This window comes from Triticum aestivum, chromosome 2B, assembly GCF_018294505.1.
Source record: "Triticum aestivum cultivar Chinese Spring chromosome 2B, IWGSC CS RefSeq v2.1, whole genome shotgun sequence".
NCBI classification, from domain to species: Eukaryota; Viridiplantae; Streptophyta; class Magnoliopsida; order Poales; family Poaceae; genus Triticum; species Triticum aestivum.
The window spans coordinates 203,064,009-203,080,529 of NC_057798.1; the positions used below are offsets into that span (position 1 = coordinate 203,064,009).

Here is a 16,521-nt window from a genome sequence, read left to right on the forward strand (position 1 = left end):
CCGAATGACCAATATGGGATATGTCCATACCTGAACCATCAGCGGTGTGGATCTGATCGGTGCCGCGGTAGTTGTCGCGGACGGTGAGCTTCTCTAGCTCTCCGGTGATGTGATTTGTCGCCCCGCTGTCGGCGTACCAGTTGGTGTCCACCCCGTAGGAGGACAGGTTGGCGGCGCCCGCTGACTTCTCTTCTGGAAGGTAATCGTCGGTGAAGCGGTACCAGCAGTCCATGGCCGTATGGCCTGACTTGCCGCAGATCTGGCAAGTCGGACGGTTGTTGTTGATGTTGCCTGTACGTCCACCCCTGTTGTTGTTGTTGAAGGGATGGGCGTTGTTGTTGCCGTTGGTGCTGCTGCCACCCCTCGTGTTGCTACTGCCACGGCCTCCGCCGCGACCACGAGGAGCGCCACGGCCACGCCCGCGCCCTCGTGCAGCCATGTTAGCCGAGGACTTGAAGCCGGAGTTGGTCCCTTGCAGCAGCTCGACCCGTTGATCGAAATTCGCCATCTGTCCATAGAGAGCATCAAGAGATACAGGAGTAGTCTGCGCATCAAGGGCAGAGACTAATGGGGTGTAGTCCATATCGAGGCCAGCAAGGATAAACGAGATGAGCTCATCCTCGCCAACTGGTTTTCCAGCAGCAGCAAGCTCATCGGCGAAACCTTTCATCCGGGCAAAGTAGGCCGGGACAGATTGGTTCCCCTTCTGAGCATTGGCGAGGGAGATGCGCAGATTGTTGATGCGGGATCGGGAGTGAGATGAAAACATGTTGGTGAGGGCACTCCATACCGCGTGTGAGGTCTCCAGATGAAGAACCTGAACGAGTACCTCCTTGGACAGCGAGTTGATGATGTAGGACAGGACCTGCTGATCCTGCCCTCTCCAGGCGATGAAGTCGGGGTTGGGGACGGAGGTGACCTTGCCCTCCTTGTCCGTGGTCGAGATCTTCTCTTCTGGTGCCGCGACGGATCCATCTAGGTACCCGTACAACCCAGCGCCCCTGATCTGCGGAAGCACCTGGGCCTTCCATAGCAGATGGTTCTCACGAGTAAGCTTCTCGGAGATTTGGTTGGAGTAGAGAGCCGGCGCCGTGGTACTGGAGGACGCCATGGATGGAAGGTGGAGGAAAGGATGGAAACTAGATGTGTTTTGGAAGGTTGGCTCTGATTACCATGTAAATTTGGTAAGCGTTTTCTACCTACCTGAGTAGGCCGCGTCTGCGTGTTTATATAGGATGGAAACAGCCTCCATCACGGCATGTACAGGATCTGATTGTTACATACGTGGGAAACAAGAAGAAGGAAAGTACAAATACGATTTGGTTTTATCTCTAACCAAAACCGTGTACAAGATATGGACTCTAGAATATTTTCGTTAACACCTCAACCAAGACGCCTGCCGGGTATGAAGCCGCCGCAGCCACCCACCACCAATCCATCTTCAGAGCTATACTGCTGCATCTATCTTGGCTGGTCTAGCTGCCGCCAACGCCACCACGACACCAGACAACGATCCATTGCCGGGCGAAGCGGCAGTAATCCAGTGCCTACCTAGGCTTGCAACCTAAAAACGCAAGGAAAAGATCATATCCCCACGACAAGTTTTTCGTGAAACATTCCCTAAAAAAAGTTTTTCAGGAAACATCAGGCAGTGACACATTAATCCTGAATTACCTGCCGCATGTTGTAGACGGTCATGGCGAAGCTCACAACACTGGCGACCCCGGCGATGATCAGGTCCCGGTAGCTCGGCTGGGTCGCATACCTGCTGTTCATGTCGGCGTAGATCACGTAGTAGAGGGCCCCGAACAGCCACACGGTGATGGCCATGTTCCACTGGTTCACGGCGGTCGGAAGCACCGCCGGCGCTGGTTTCTCCGACAGCGCAATGGCGAGCAGCACCTGCAGCAGGACGGTGACGAACGTGAAGAAGAAGCAGGTGACCAGGACTTTCACGGCCGGGCCGTAGCGGCGGGACTCGACGTGCTGCGACCAGCGAAGCGAGGACGTCCACATCGTCATGAGAAGCAACATGTACAGAGTGCAGAGCGTCCCGAGGTCGGTCCTGGGCGGCTGCAGAGATATCGAATCGAACGCAAGAACGAGCAAGGGAAGAGATGTTGGATTGGGCGCTTTGCTCACCCTGAGAGCATCTTCAACAGGCGCTCAACACGCGGCGCGCTAAAATCTGATTTGCGACGCACCCATCATCAAGTTTGACGTGGCGTGCAGCGCTGGTTCCAGCAGCCGCGTTAAAATGCAACGCGCGCAGTTTCAGCAGTGTGCTAAAATACAGTGCGCGCGAGCAACCGGCGCATCACACATTTGTTGTATTTTATCTCACAACACATCCACAAAACAAAGACATGACATATAACTTTTAAATCATAAACATCATTCAACCAAACTTAAAATGAATAGTTTAATTTACTACAACTCATCAAACAAATAGTTCAACAATACAACAAATAGTTCAACAATACAATATCAAACGCACAAATCATGATGCTCTTTGGTGGCCATTCCAAGCCCACCACTCCTCAATGAGATCCTTCTTGAGTTCATTATGCGCTGCCGGACGTCGAATATCATGGTAGAAGGCAACAAAACAGGCCACCCTTTCAGCCCTCCGCCGCACTCGTACGGGATGTTTCAAGAGCTCATAGTGAGAGTAGTCTACATCTTGGCGACGCTCATTCTCAATGATCATGTTGTGCATGATCACACAAGCGTGCATTATGTACCAAAGCATCTTCTGATCCCAAAATCTAATCGGTCCTCTCACAATAGCAAATTGCATTGCAAAATCCCAAAAGCTCTCTCCACATCTTTTCTAGCCACCGCCTGAGCATTGTGGAAATCAAGATATTTCGTACCTTTCGGTTTTTTCAACGGCTTCACAAATGTTTGCCACTTTCGGTAGATGACATCCGCAAGATAATAGCCATGGTTGTATGTGCGACCATTAGCTACAAACTGCACCGGTGGAAGTTCACCATTTGCAATCTTACTCATCAGTGGTGACCGGTTGACAACGTTGATGGCATTCAAAGAATCATGCATTCCAAAAAAAAGCATGCCAAATCCAAGTCTCTTGATCAGCCACCGCTTCAAGGATTATAGTGCAACCCTTTTTTTTCGTGGAATTGGCCATGCCATGCCTTTGGACAATGCATGCAATCTATTGAGCCAAGCATACATGGGAACCCACGAGCTTTGTTCATCTCCAATAGCCTTGCGACGTCTTCAGTATTGGGAGTTCTCAAGTACTCCGGGCCAAACACTTGCACAATTCCGACTGCGAAGCGCTTGACACACATGATGACTTGGCTCTCACCCATGGCCAAGTGATCATCAACTAGATCAGCGGGGATACCGTATGCCAACATACGCAAAGCGGCTGTCACCTTTTGAAAGGTGCTATGCCCGAGCTCTCCGGCGGCATTCCTCCTCTGCTGAAAAAACCGGTCATGGCTCGCTAGTTTCTCTGTAATGCGCCTGAACAACTCGGTGCTCATCCTAAACCGGCGACGAAAGTACGACTCGGGGTATGTGGGATTCTCCACAAAATAGTGCCTCATCAATCTGTTGTGGGCGTCAATCCTATCCCTCCAATTTTTTTGCCGATTCATAACCGAACCACCGTGCTTCGGTTTTTTTATTGATGTGCATAGCTAGGATCATTGCAAGATCCTCCTCCTCTTCCATATCAAATTCTTCTTCGGAAGAATCATATGACAAACTCATCTAAAATGTTCAAAACTAGGCTATAAACAACATGCACCAAATTTCATGCAAAAATGTGGAAGTTGGAAGCAATACATACCTTGCGGGCCTTTTGTCAAACACCTTGCGGGCGCCAAGCGGCGGTGGGCGGCGCTGACTAGAGAGAGAGAGGGAGGAAGCCGCGGCCGCGCGGGAAGAGACCGGGAAGCGCCGGAACGGTCGTCGGAAAAATGGGGTGGCGCGGGCGGCGGCGGCGGCGCGGCTTGATGGATAGGTGGAATTGTGCCCGAGCGCTCGAGAGTCCAGCGCGCGGGAGCGGGCGCAGCAAATAATGCCGTGCGCGCGGTTTTTGCGCGTCCGCTGGAGCGCCGGAAACGGTAGCGCGCGCTAAAACCACTACTTTTTCCGCGTGGCGCGTTTATAGCGCGACTATTGGAGATGCTCTGACATGCTCCCCCTCCTTTGTGCCCAAGTTGCGGCCTTCAAAGGTTTTTTTTTGTGGATTTTTTTTTTGCGGCCTTCAAAGTTGAGACAAGACAAGGGGTGTGTTAAATCTTGGCAGCAAAATGCAGAGCAAGATCATATACGACGTTGTCACTGATTCGACGCAAAGGCTAGAGCCAAAAGATCTCCAAGAAAGAAATGAAATAGTACAACACTAGTCTGCCATGCGAAAGAAAGAAACAAAGACGAGACTCTGTTCGTCTCGGCCAGGCTTCTCCTCCTGACCCAAGAGACGGAATTTTTGCTCGTCCTGCTGCCGAATCCATGGCTGATGCCAGCAAGCGGAGGGGCATGTGGTTGCGACCCGTGAGTGGTCATGGTGGTCAAGTCGTGGAGATGCTCTGTCCCTGTTGCAGGCAGGTGGGCAGGATCGACGCAGCTTTTCCAGTTTTGAGCTTTCTGATGAACTGTCTCCTTTTTCTCTTCTCGTTTCCCTCCCTCCAAATGCGGCTACCTTTCTTGCACTCGAATTGCTTGCAGTTTTGTTATGGAGGCAGGATTACCATGTCGTTCGGACTTCGGAATCAAGATCAACTGCAGTTTATTTTCAAATTGTGTGCACAGGGTACTACCACTCCTCCTTAAAGTATCAGAAGATTGGCATCGCTCCTGGCTTGGGGTGCACAGAAAAAGCGTAGTGATTGAACAACTCGCTGCAAATTACTAACGCATCTAGAATGAGAAATTCTGCTCACGGAATAGAGTCTCTCGGTCACATAACTAGGTTCCAACCTTCAAGGCTTCTGCTAAACAAATTCAAATACTGTCCAAGTTCATACAGACAGTCAAAGCTGCTGCATGCTACAATCAGACAGGCAGTCTAAACCCCAATGGAACAAGACAACAACAAAATGGTAAGTTAAACTTGTACCCAAGTACGGACATGCATACTGGCAAATTGAAACTGAAACCCATTATGACAGGCCCTTCCAAATTTCTAACTTAAGAGTAGCAGAGTCGGAACTAAACAAAACAGCGCATCCCCAGACTCCAAAATGATCCATCTTCGATCCTTCGGCAGCCGAATCCAGACGTGCGCAGCTCACCTAGGCACCATCCTCCACAGCCGCGTGGCACTGACGAAAACGCAACAACATCAAGCCGAAACTTGAGAAAGAAGAGAAGAGACGGACACAGCGCAAAGACTCACCAGCAGACGGATCCTGTACGGCTTGAGCGCGAGCTCCACGAAGCACGCGACGGCGCCCACCGCGTAGAAGCGCCGGGTGGCCAGCGTCCGCGCCCGAGCGGCCTTCCTCGCGAAAAGACAGGCCAGGTTGATCTGGGAGAGCACGCACATCATCACGAAGTGGTTGCTGCAGAACAAGGCGTGGAACCGTGCACGGCCGTCGGGCGCCATGGCGACCGCCGCCGCCGCCGTGAGCAGCAGCAGCAGCATGGCCAGCACGGGCACCGCCATCTGGACGATCTTGGCCTGCAGAAAAGCATGGCGTGCAGAGTCAGATGGAGCGAACGCAAGAACACGCTGGCAGAGGAACTCGAGATCGATTATGAACATGCGTGTGGGCATTTTTTCTTTTACCTTGTTCCGCCTCGCTCGATCAGCTCCTGCAGCACCCAGCAGATTGCGGCCTTCAAGTTCAGACAAGAAACAAGAAGATGATCAAATCTTTGTGGCATGACAGGGAAATAGCAGAGCAAAATCTTGGTGACATGGCAGGCAAAACTGCGCGAGACCCGAACAAAAAGGCCAAGAAACCCCGAATAGAGCCTTTGCCATGGAAAATCAGAGGGAATGCGACCAGTTTTGAACTGATCCGGACGCGGAAGATCCCCAAAAGGAAACAAGATTGCTCTACGGCGAGGAGGACGGGGAAAAAGAAACCAAGGAAGAACATTCATCCGGAGATCTTAAGCACCAATTTGCAGCAGAATAGTAAGCAGAACAAGCTACCAGCAGGAGAAACCAAGAATGATTAATAAAGAGAGATGGATCATAAATGCAAGCATACCATCCATCTCTCTAGCACCACTCTTTTCCCTAACCACGGAGGAGTTTTGGAGATATTGGCGGGCTCTGGATGAAACAGCGATGGAGCTCTATGAAACGAAATTGCCGTGGGGTTGGCGCCTACTTTATATGCAGCGCCGCATACGGGTGAGGAGGAGGTACGCGGTCGTGGCTTGGTCTCCACATCGGTCAAGGTGGTACATGCATATGCATGGACGGGTGGCAACATTTTCAGTCTGGAGGGAGCAGCAGACGCAGCCTTTTCAGGTTTCAGTTTCTACATTTCAGAGCTCAATTGCCACCTTTTTCTTTTCTCGTTTCTTATCGGGACAGTAAAATAGACTGCTTGTTTCTACCTGGTTTTGCTTTTCCAAAACGCTCAGTACGATCGGACGGGGCGAACGGTCGCGGTCCTTCTTAAATGTGGAAGCCGTGGACCGGTCGTCGTCCACACTCCCCATTCCATCCCGCGGCCTCTTCAAAATCCGACAGACCCAAACCCTAGCCTCGAACTCACCGGCCGGCCGCCTCGCAGCCATGGGGCTCTGGAACTACGACCGTAAGGGGAAGCACAACCGCGAGGCTGGCTCCTCGTCGGGACGCCGCCGCGGCTCCGTGAAAAAGGAGGAGGCCGCATCGCCACCGCGCCGGGCCCCCGCGCCGGGCCCCTTCACCATCGGCCCTAAGGCCGCCGGCGAGCGCGACCGGCAGTACATCAACGCTGATGTATGCCCGCGCTACTGGGAGACGAGGACGCCGGTCCCGTGGAGCAACGTCCACTTCCCCAACAATTGGCACCTCTCCGCCGACCGGGTCCCGATCCCGCCGATGCCGATGAGCGGCCGTGCGCGCCGCGATGGGATCGAGGGCCGCCGCCTCCTTCTCCCCGACGCCCTCCACTACGACGATAGGTACGCCCCCGACTCCGTGTTCTGGGACACATGGCTCCAGGACGAGCACGATGTGCGGCGCGCCTCGTACTTCGCCGGCACGGCGTCGGGGCCATGGTGGCCATGTCGGAAGGTGCGCGGGCGTACACGGGTGCGCAGCCTCACGCCCATGCCGTCGCCTTCCCCATCTCCGTCACCACCTCCACATCCTCGCATGACAGCGGAGCAGGAGGCCCGGCTCATGCAGCGTGTCATGGAGGACTCCATGAACACGCATGATGAGCGCCAATGGTCGGGCCTAGAGGAGACGATGACCCTCTCTGAGGCCGGCGACGTCGATCCCCGAGCTGGATATGGTGGCCGCGGAGGAGGCGATGGAGGAGGAGCCGGTGGCCGCGTTCCACCCCGGCATGGTTGGCGAGCAGTGGAGCTGATCGTGCACGGCTCCGGAGATGGCCGACGTCGTGGGGGCGTGAACTGGTGCCCCACGCCACCGTGGTCATCGGAGGAGGACGCGTCGCCACGGAAGGAGGTGGTGCAGGCCCCCACCTTCCAGCCCGCCCCACGTACCACGGACCACCGGCGCACCTTTGGACGCTGCCGGACTACGTCGACCTCGTCAGCGACGATGACGACACCGGCGGCCATTGGAGACGGCGACGGCCACGGCCACGGCAGGAGCGCGCAGGCGGCGTTTTTTATTTTGTTTTTATGTTAATTATGGCACTGTGCCGTTAAGTGAACCGTGAAACTGGACCGTTTTGTGGCCGTGTCCCCTAACTTATGTTTTATGTTTTTTAACTGCGTTTATTTACTTAATTTTTTCTGTTTTTTTAATCACGTCCAACACGGACATGATTTGGGGTGCGGCCGTGTTGGGCGCACCCACGACCCAACAGACAGAAGCGGAAATGGGCGAACCCATTGCCGTCCCAAAGGGACAAAATCCTGCCAAACCAGACGTCCGTTTGGGGTCGTGCGGTGCAGTTGACCTCACAACTCAGAAGCGACGAATCGCGGTAGTCCAAATGAACTGATACGGCATATGACGCTACTTTAACGTACCACGAAACTGACACACTAATTTCAAATAGTTTGAACAAGCGATATGAACGGACGAGAGTATCGCTGCCCTTGGCGCGAAACTGGCTATTTTTTTAATAATACAATTTTTTATTAATTTGCACAAATATTACGATCCGACAAATGATTTTCAAAAATAATACACTGTCGCCTGCTGCTGGCCGACTGGACCTAGTCGGCCCACAGCAGGCCGGCTGGCATCCTATCAGCTTGCTGCTGGCCGAATGGCCTATCGGCCACTAGTGGAGATCCTGTCGGCCAGCTGTTGGCCGACTGGACTAATCAGCCATCTGTAGGCTGATTGGCTCTAATTGGCCAGCCGTAGGCCGACTGGTGCGTGCCACCATTTTTGCCACGTACGAACCCCACTTATATCATGGGCCGCCATTTCCCGCCATATGTTTTCGCTACTTCCCGCCATATGTTCCCGCTTTGCTCGTCCTCGCCAAAATTTCCCGCTCTCTACTTCCCGCCATATTTTCCCGCTTAGCTCGGTCCCGCCAATTTTTTCCGCTCTCTACTTCCCGCCATATTTTCTCGCTTGGCTCGTTCTCGCATTATTTTTCCGCTCTCTAGTTCCCGCCAGTATCTCCTGTCATATTTCCCGCTACTGAGTTCCCGCCTTTCTTTGTGTTCTCAACCTATAAAACACCCTCGGCACTAACTTTGGTAAGCATTCTAGTGTAGTCTCGTAGTCTCGCCAAGATGTCCGCATATCCTTTTGATCATAGTTTTCACACGGGTATGTTTGAATGTCTTTTGCGTTTAGCCGCTGATTTTAGGGTTGACAACATATTAGTTTCGTGGGATGAACTCATCAGTAGTGACACCCTACTGAATGAGCTGTCTCACGCATTAAGTAGGTTCGGGTGACCTTCCAGGGCCTTTGAGGAGATACAGAAAAAACTTCTGAGGTTGCATGGAACATGGATGAAGCAACAATCAAAGGGTGGAAGGTACCTAAAGTTTGGAGCAACATACTTTTTTATGGAGTGCGGACAGCGAGGATGAAGACGGTATCTTCATGTCGCTGCTTCCGGGTTTTGCATCGTCAAAAGGCAAAAGTTCTTCATCGTCGAAGGGCAAGAGTTCTGCATCTTCGAAAGGGCAAGAGTTCTTCATCGTCGAAGGGCAAGAGTTCTTTATCGTTGAAGGGCAAGGGTTCTTCATCGTCGAAGGGAAAGAGTTCTGCATCGATGGAGGATGACGATGATGACTTCATGTAGTTTTTATGATGTATGTTGTAAGTTAAGTCGTATGTACCTTTTAATTTAGATGTAGTTCTATCTAGTTGTTTGTACTGTCTTGTTGTAAGTTAAGTTGAGTCGTACTATATTTGCCGGAGCAACTACAAATATTGACGGATTTAAATATTTGACATCTACATATATTACCGATTTTATAGGAGCAACTCCAAATACAGACACACCTAAATATTTTACATCCACATATAGTACGGAATATTACCAGAACAACTACAAATTTGCACACAGCTAATTAGTTGACATCTAAATATATTTATGTATACTACCGGAGCAAATAACAGTAATCGCACACCTAATTTATTTCACATCGTAACATATTAATGAATACTACCGGAGCAACTTCTAAAAATATAATGTTTGTTGAAATATACCCTTGAAGCGTGCGTGCGAACGACGAACGGCGGCCTTCAATCACCGGAACTGGAGCCGAAGCCGGAAACTCCACCAAACTGCCGGAGCTTCACCTCCACCACACTGCCCCAGCTTCACCACCAACACCTCCACCGCCGCCACAACCTCCACCAATGAGCTGAAAAAGGTCCAACAAAATTCTCACCACGACGACCACGAGCTACCCCATCAATAGATCAAGGTCTCTTTTGGCTCCCCTAACTATGTAGAACCCATTTATGGTGCCAAATCCGCAAAAAAACCGGGTCATTTTGGTGTACAAATTGGAGCCATTTCGTGTAAGAGAGGAGGAAGTAAGAACACAGAGAGGTGCTGCACGGTGGGAGAAAGGAGGAGGAGAAAGGAGAAGGAGAAAGGACGAAGAGGCCAGGCGCTGCGGGGCCCGCTCCATGTCGGCCAGCAGCTGACCAATCGGTCGACAGCTGAAAGTGCTAGTTATCGACTAGAGGGGGGGTGAATAGGCGATTTTTATGAAAAGTCTTCAAAACATGAAAGTTTCGAAGACAAACACGAAAACTGGACCTATAAACATGCAGCAGAAGATGAACTACACTAGACAAGCCATAGTCAAACAAGTATGAAGCTAAAGCATGATGACTGATAGCAGCTAGGTAGTAGGATCGGGATGGAAGATAGTATGAAGCCAATCAGAACAAGCAGTCACACAGTGAAGTCAAACAGGCAGAGCAATCAGGCAATGACTTCACAAAGACAAACTGTAAGTAAGGAGAGTAAGAGATAGAACCAGTGTGTTGTGAAGACAAGGATTTGTTTGACCAGTTCCAGTTGCTGTGACAACTGTAAGTCTAGTTAGGGAGGCTGAGATTGAACTCAGAAGACCGTGTCTTCACCTTATTCCCCTTGAGCTAAGGACACACAGTCCCCGCCCAATCACTCTGGTAAGTCTTCAAGGTAGACTTCCAAACCTTCACAGACTTCGTTCACCGGCAGTCCACAATTACTCTTGGATGCTCAGAACACGATGCCTAACCGGCTGGAGGATTCACAATCCTCAAGTGTAACAAGTCTTCAGATCATGCGGACAGAAAGACTTCAATGATGCCAAACACTCTTTGGGCTCTGGGTGTTTTGGGTTTTGTCCTCACAAGGATTTCTCTCTCAAACTCGTCGGAGGTGGGTTGCTCTCAACGACAAAAGCGGTGCACTAACTCTGAGCAGCCACCAATTTATGGTGTAGGGGGTGGGCTATTTATAGCCACTGGGCAACCCGGCCTGATTTGTTCGAAATGACCCTGGGTCACTAAGGAACTGACACGTGTCACAATGGTCAGATTTCAAACACACACGACATCTTGACTTGGGCTACAAGTAAAGCTGACTTATCCGACTCTGGATAAGATTTGTTCTCATTGTCTTCACTCGAAGACATAGGATTTTGGTTGAGCATCAATTCAGTCACTCTGACTTTGTTCACTTGGACCCCAGTTAACAGTGCGGTGGTTCCTATGACTCAACAAAGAAGAAACGAAACAACGAAACTACTAAGTCTTCGCGCTCCATAGTCTTCACTCAATGTCTTCTTCTGCCATAGTCTTCAATGTGAATATCTTCACGTACCACCATTATCTTCAATGTCTTCATACTTTTTAGGGGTCATCTCCGGTAGGTAAACCGAATCAAGGAGGGACTACTACCTGTGTTATCCTGCAATTCTCACAAACACATTAGTCCCTCAACCACGTTTGTCGTCTATACTCCAAAACCACTAGGGGTGGCACTAGATGCACTTACAATCTCCTCCTTTTTGGTGATTGATGACAAACTGGTTGAAATTTTCAACGGGGATATAAATATGTGAAATTGTAAAGGATGAGGTATTGTCTTCGTAAGTAGCAAAAGGCTCCCCCTGAAGATGTGCATATGAATAATTTGCTTTTGGAATGCAAATGCACATGGCAGGTTCTACTTGTGGAGATCTTCTTCAACTTATGAAGACAATTCATCATGCATTATTTGATGTAATGAAGATAATGACATGCATAATGAAAAATGGACGTCTGCAAAATGATTTAAGTGCGGAAGTTATCATCGCACATGCGGAATTTATCATCGCATCACAAAATAGCAAATAAGTAGTAGACGACCATCGAGTTTAAGTGTTACAACTCAGAGAACCAAATGTATCAAAAGCAAGAGTTGTAAACACTAGGCAAAATATAGTGCAATCGCCCATATGAACCCGCTTGAAGACTATCAACTCATAGCTTCTCCCCCTTTTGTCAGTAAGGACCAAAAAGGGTTGAAGACATTGAGCCTCTACTCGTTCCCAGAAGGAGTAGGAGAAGATGCAGGGTTGGTGTCGAGGTTTGGCGGTGCAGACGAACTTGGAGCAGTGTCGATACGTGTTGGAGGTGGCGAGGTAGCATCATCTTGATCATCGATCACACGTGCATTCACAGTTGCAGCAGAAGAGAAGTACTCTGAGTCTTCAAGAGATGGAGTGCGCCGCAGAATAGCATTTCTGGGCGGAGTGGAATCAAACTTGAATTGTTCTGAGAAGCCATCGTCCTGAAGATCTTCCTCATCACACATAAGCGTCAGCCCTTTCCATGTGCGTCGACAGGTTTCATGCGCGACAAAGGCATTCTTGGTTGCAAGGTTGTGGATGCGATTGACGTCGGTCATGATGCTCTGCGTCTGGCGCTTGAGCCAATCATGATGCCTATCCTGTTTTTGATGCAGGCCAACGAGAAGCTCTTGGTCATTGAGAACACGAGATCGCTTTCGAGGCCGTTGAGAAATTGTGCTGTTAGTGGCTTCGGTTGGGGCACGGTGAGGTGCACGTGTAGTACCAGCCAACGGATAGACTCGAGTGGCAGCCAGCACACCTTCAATGGGCTGAGTGAAGCTCTGACGATCAACGTTATGAAGATAAAGTGGCTCTTTGTCAGGCTCTGGATAAATGGCTTCAACAGACATATCAACATCTGGCAAGAAGACAATGTGGTTGCGTGCAGATGGCTAATAGTTGAAAGCAGTGTGAAGCTTGATCAGACGCATGATCCATGGAGCATAGAACTTCAAGCCAAAAATGTCAGATCCTGATACAGCAAGTTGGCAGATGAAGAAATCTTGTGCATTGAAGCATTTTCCATGAAGAATATGGAAGACCAATGTCTTCATTGCACCTTCTAGCTTAGCCTTTGGAGAATGTCCTTTGATAGGCCAGAGAGTTCACCTTATGATGTGATAGATTGTGCGTGGCAGATACTCAAGGTCTTCAACAAAGAACTCCATAGGATATTCTGCATCTGGAGGCAATGGCTTCATCATACTTAGCATCTGGCTCATGTTGGGTTCTGGCTTGTGAAAGATGCTTTCCACAGCTACAGTGTGAAGCTGACAACCAGGTTCATAGAGATCACCTGGAGTGGGAAGACCAGTAAGCTCAATGACATCAAATGCCTTGGCTTCATGATGGACATTTCCAGTCATCCACTCAAGGACCCAGGTCTTAGGATATGTAGGACCTGAGAAGAGGTGTCTAGAGGGGGGGGGGATGATTAGACACTAAGTACCAAAGTTGCAGTTTTAAAGTTTCCTTAAGTTTAAGTGGAGTTTAGGCACAAGTTTAACATTCCCGATACATATCAAGCAAGCATGCAAGAGTATATGGGCAGCGGAAAGTAAAGCATGCAACTTGCAAGAATGTAAAGGGAAGGGTTTTGGAGGATTCAAACGAAATTGGAGACACGGATGTTTTTGGCGTGGTTCCGATAGGTGGTGCTATCATACATCCACGTTGATGGAGACTTCAACCCACGAAGGGTAACGGTTGCACGAGTCCACGGAGGGCTCCACCCACGAAGGGTCCACGAAGAAGCAACCTTGTCTATCCCACCATGGCCGTCGCCCACGAAGGACTTGCCTCACTAGCGGTAGATCTTCACGAAGTAGGCGATCTCCTTGCCCTTACAAACTCCTTGGTTCAACTCCACAATCTTGTCGGAGGCTCCCAAGTGACACCTAGCCAATCTAGGAGACACCACTCTCCAAGAAGTAACAAATGGTGCGTTGATGATGAACTCCTTGCTCTTGTGCTTCAAATGATAGTCTCCTCAACACTCAACTCTCTCTCATAGGATTTGGATCTGGTGGAAAGAAGATTTGAGTGGAAAGCAACTTGGGAAAGGCTAGAGATCAAGATTCATATGGTAGGAATGGAATATCTTGGCCTCAACACATGAGTAGGTAGTTCTCTCTCAGAAATGGTAAGTTGGAAGTGTAGGTTTAGTCTGATGGTTCTCTCCACGAATGAAGATGAGGTGGAGGGGTATATATAGCCTCCACACGAAATCTAACCGTTACACACAATTTACCAAACTCGGTGGGACCGATTCAACAGACTCGGTCGGACCGATTTAGTAAACCTAGTGACCGTTAGGATTTTCGGTGGGACTGACATGCAACTCGGTGTGACCGACTCGGTTAGGGGTAGGGCATAATGTAATCTCGGTAAGACCGATTACACAAACTCGGTGAGACCGATTTTGGTAATAAGCTTTCCAGATAGTTGGCCAGGCAAACTCGGTTGGACCGATTACACAAACTCGGTGGGACCGATTTTGGTAATGAGTCAACCAGGAAGTTTGCATTGTAATCTCGGTAGTACCGATTGCTCAAACTCGGTGAGACCGATCTTGGTAGTGGACATATACAGAGAGATTACAATCCCATCTCGGTGAGACCGAGATCCCTATCAGTGAGACCGATTTGCCTAGGGTTTGTGGTAGTGGCTATGACATTCAAACTCGGTGGCGCCGGATAGAAAGAATCAGCGGGGCCGAGTTTGGCTTTAGGTTTAGGGCACTTGTGTGGAAGTGGGAAAGTAGTTGAGGGTTTTGGAGCATATCACTAAGCACTGTGGAGCAAGAAACTCATTAAGCAACACCTCATCCCTCCTTGATAGTATTGGCTTTTCCTATAGACTCAATGTGATCTTGGATCACTAAAATGTAAAAATGAAGAGTCTTGAGCTTGAAGCTTGAGCCAATCCTTTGTCCTTAGCATCTTGAAGGAGTTCCCACATGCTTTAGTCCATGCCACTCCATTGTTGAACTTATCTGAAACATACTAGATAAAAGCGTTAGTCCAACAAGAGATATGTTGACATTAATTACCAAAACCACCTAGGGAGCACTTGTGCTTTCAATCTCCCCCTTTTTGGTAATTGATGACAACATACATCAAAGCTTTAGATAAAGATATAAAGAATAGCAAGTAAAGCTTTGGAAAGACATGTAACAGGCATAGGCTCCCCCTACATGTATGCAATCATGTGAATATTGAATATAGAAGCATGTGAGAGCATAACCATGATAGAGTAGGCAATGTGTTGCATGTATCTTGGCCATATGCATCAGAGCAAAGAATATTAAAGAAAATACCTTCATGCTCATGAGTCCTTATTGCAAACAGTATGTACATCAGCAAGAATTCCTCATACACATGATTGTGATGCATATACTTACCTTGTAGTCTTGAGTTGGCTTAGGATGGAATGAACCTGCGTAAACAAGGTTAGATAACACAGGTGCACCTACTAGCCAGAGCAAACAAAAGAAACCACAAGAATACCAAGACTGGGATGACATGTAGAGAGTGAGTACTAAGTACCACATTGGATTAGACATGTCCCCAAGAGTAAAGATATGCAATGAATTTAAATGATTTCTTTCCCTTAGATGTCTTGCTCCCCTGAATCTAGCATGGGATACTGGGAGAAGATAGGGAATAGAAAATCAGAGCTGAAAGATATGAATGATGAACAGAGCTAATGCAAGCTAATGCAAATAAGCACAACATATCATATGAACATGTCTCTCCCCTCAAGAAGAAATGTGGCATATCTCCTCTTGAACACCAGGCATCTGGGATCCTTGAGAAATACTTCTATTTAAGTATTCTCTCCCCCTGAAGATCTCTCTCTCCCTTGAGGATCTGTCTCCCCCTTGAGGAGGTGATGAACTATTTCTCTGATGTGATCTCTCTCTAAATGATAAGCTTTGATGTGATCTCTCTCTCCCCCTTTGACATCAATTTCCAAGAAGGGTTTTCTGGAATCTGTCGAATGGGTTTGGTCCTTGAGTCACAGCACAAAGCAATGATAAAAATGTGATGCTTGTAGAGGACAAGATTCATTGAGTGGAGCTGGATCAGAAGAAACATAGAATATGTGGCAAACTGTTTTTCCTGATGTGAAATTGGTGGCACCGAGTTGTGTGCTTCGGTTGTACCGAAATAATTCGGTTGGACCGAAAACAACAAATCGGTGGAACCAAGTTCGTCGCAGAGAAAACACTTGTCACCGCAGCTCACTAGACCAGTAAGATCTCACAAAGATTTGCAAGGAATTTACTGAAAGATATGCAAGGAATTGGAATGGAGAGAATGCAGAGCAAACAGAAGGAAATCTAGATGAAGTTTTTTTTTGAAAGGGGAAAACAAATATGCATGATTCAAATGCAAAAACACATAAAAGAGCATAAGATAACTTCATCTAGAGATGGTCGGCGACAAAGTCACCTATAATATAGTATATTGACTTAGGAGTCAAGTGAGATCACTTGATCATAGGTCATACTCTTCGTTTAAGCTCAAAATGGGGTTGCCATTTTTTGTTTAAGCATCTTGATGTATTCACATCTTG

General features: G+C 48.9%; 2 protein-coding genes and 1 pseudogene across 2 annotated transcripts; all 3 read right to left on the reverse strand.

The window, feature by feature from the left end:
* Window positions 1–492: 492 nt before the first annotated feature.
* LOC123047836 (uncharacterized) lies at window positions 493–631 on the reverse strand (annotated as a pseudogene).
* Window positions 632–1,218: 587 nt separating this feature from the next.
* On the reverse strand, window positions 1,219–2,161 carry LOC123041058 (uncharacterized). The gene is made up of 2 exons (XM_044463756.1): window positions 1,675–2,161; window positions 1,219–1,564 (listed from the first exon to the last, which is right to left on the reverse strand). Exons 1-2 carry the CDS (start codon window positions 2,032–2,034, stop codon window positions 1,448–1,450), a joined length of 477 nt encoding a protein of 158 aa, XP_044319691.1. The 5' UTR covers window positions 2,035–2,161; the 3' UTR covers window positions 1,219–1,447.
* A 2,780-nt stretch (window positions 2,162–4,941) lies between these two features.
* LOC123041059 (uncharacterized) lies at window positions 4,942–6,311 on the reverse strand. Its single transcript, XM_044463757.1, has 4 exons — window positions 6,204–6,311; window positions 5,774–5,823; window positions 5,381–5,665; window positions 4,942–5,306 (listed from the first exon to the last, which is right to left on the reverse strand). Exons 1-4 carry the CDS (start codon window positions 6,208–6,210, stop codon window positions 5,277–5,279), a joined length of 372 nt encoding a protein of 123 aa, XP_044319692.1. The 5' UTR covers window positions 6,211–6,311; the 3' UTR covers window positions 4,942–5,276.
* Window positions 6,312–16,521: the final 10,210 nt, after the last annotated feature.

Coding starts and splice junctions, on each gene's coding strand:
- LOC123041058 (XM_044463756.1), bottom strand. CDS start 2,034: ATGTTGCTTCTCATGACGATGTGGACGTCCTCGCTTCGCTGGTCGCAG. Junction 1,565..1,674: donor CCGTCTACAACATGCGGCAG/GTAATTCAGGAT, acceptor TTGCGTTTTTAG/GTTGCAAGCCTAGGTAGGCA.
- LOC123041059 (XM_044463757.1), bottom strand. Junction 5,666..5,773: donor ATCGAGCGAGGCGGAACAAG/GTAAAAGAAAAA, acceptor GCTTTTCTGCAG/GCCAAGATCGTCCAGATGGC. Junction 5,307..5,380: donor CGTACAGGATCCGTCTGCTG/GTGAGTCTTTGC, acceptor CGTTTTCGTCAG/TGCCACGCGGCTGTGGAGGA.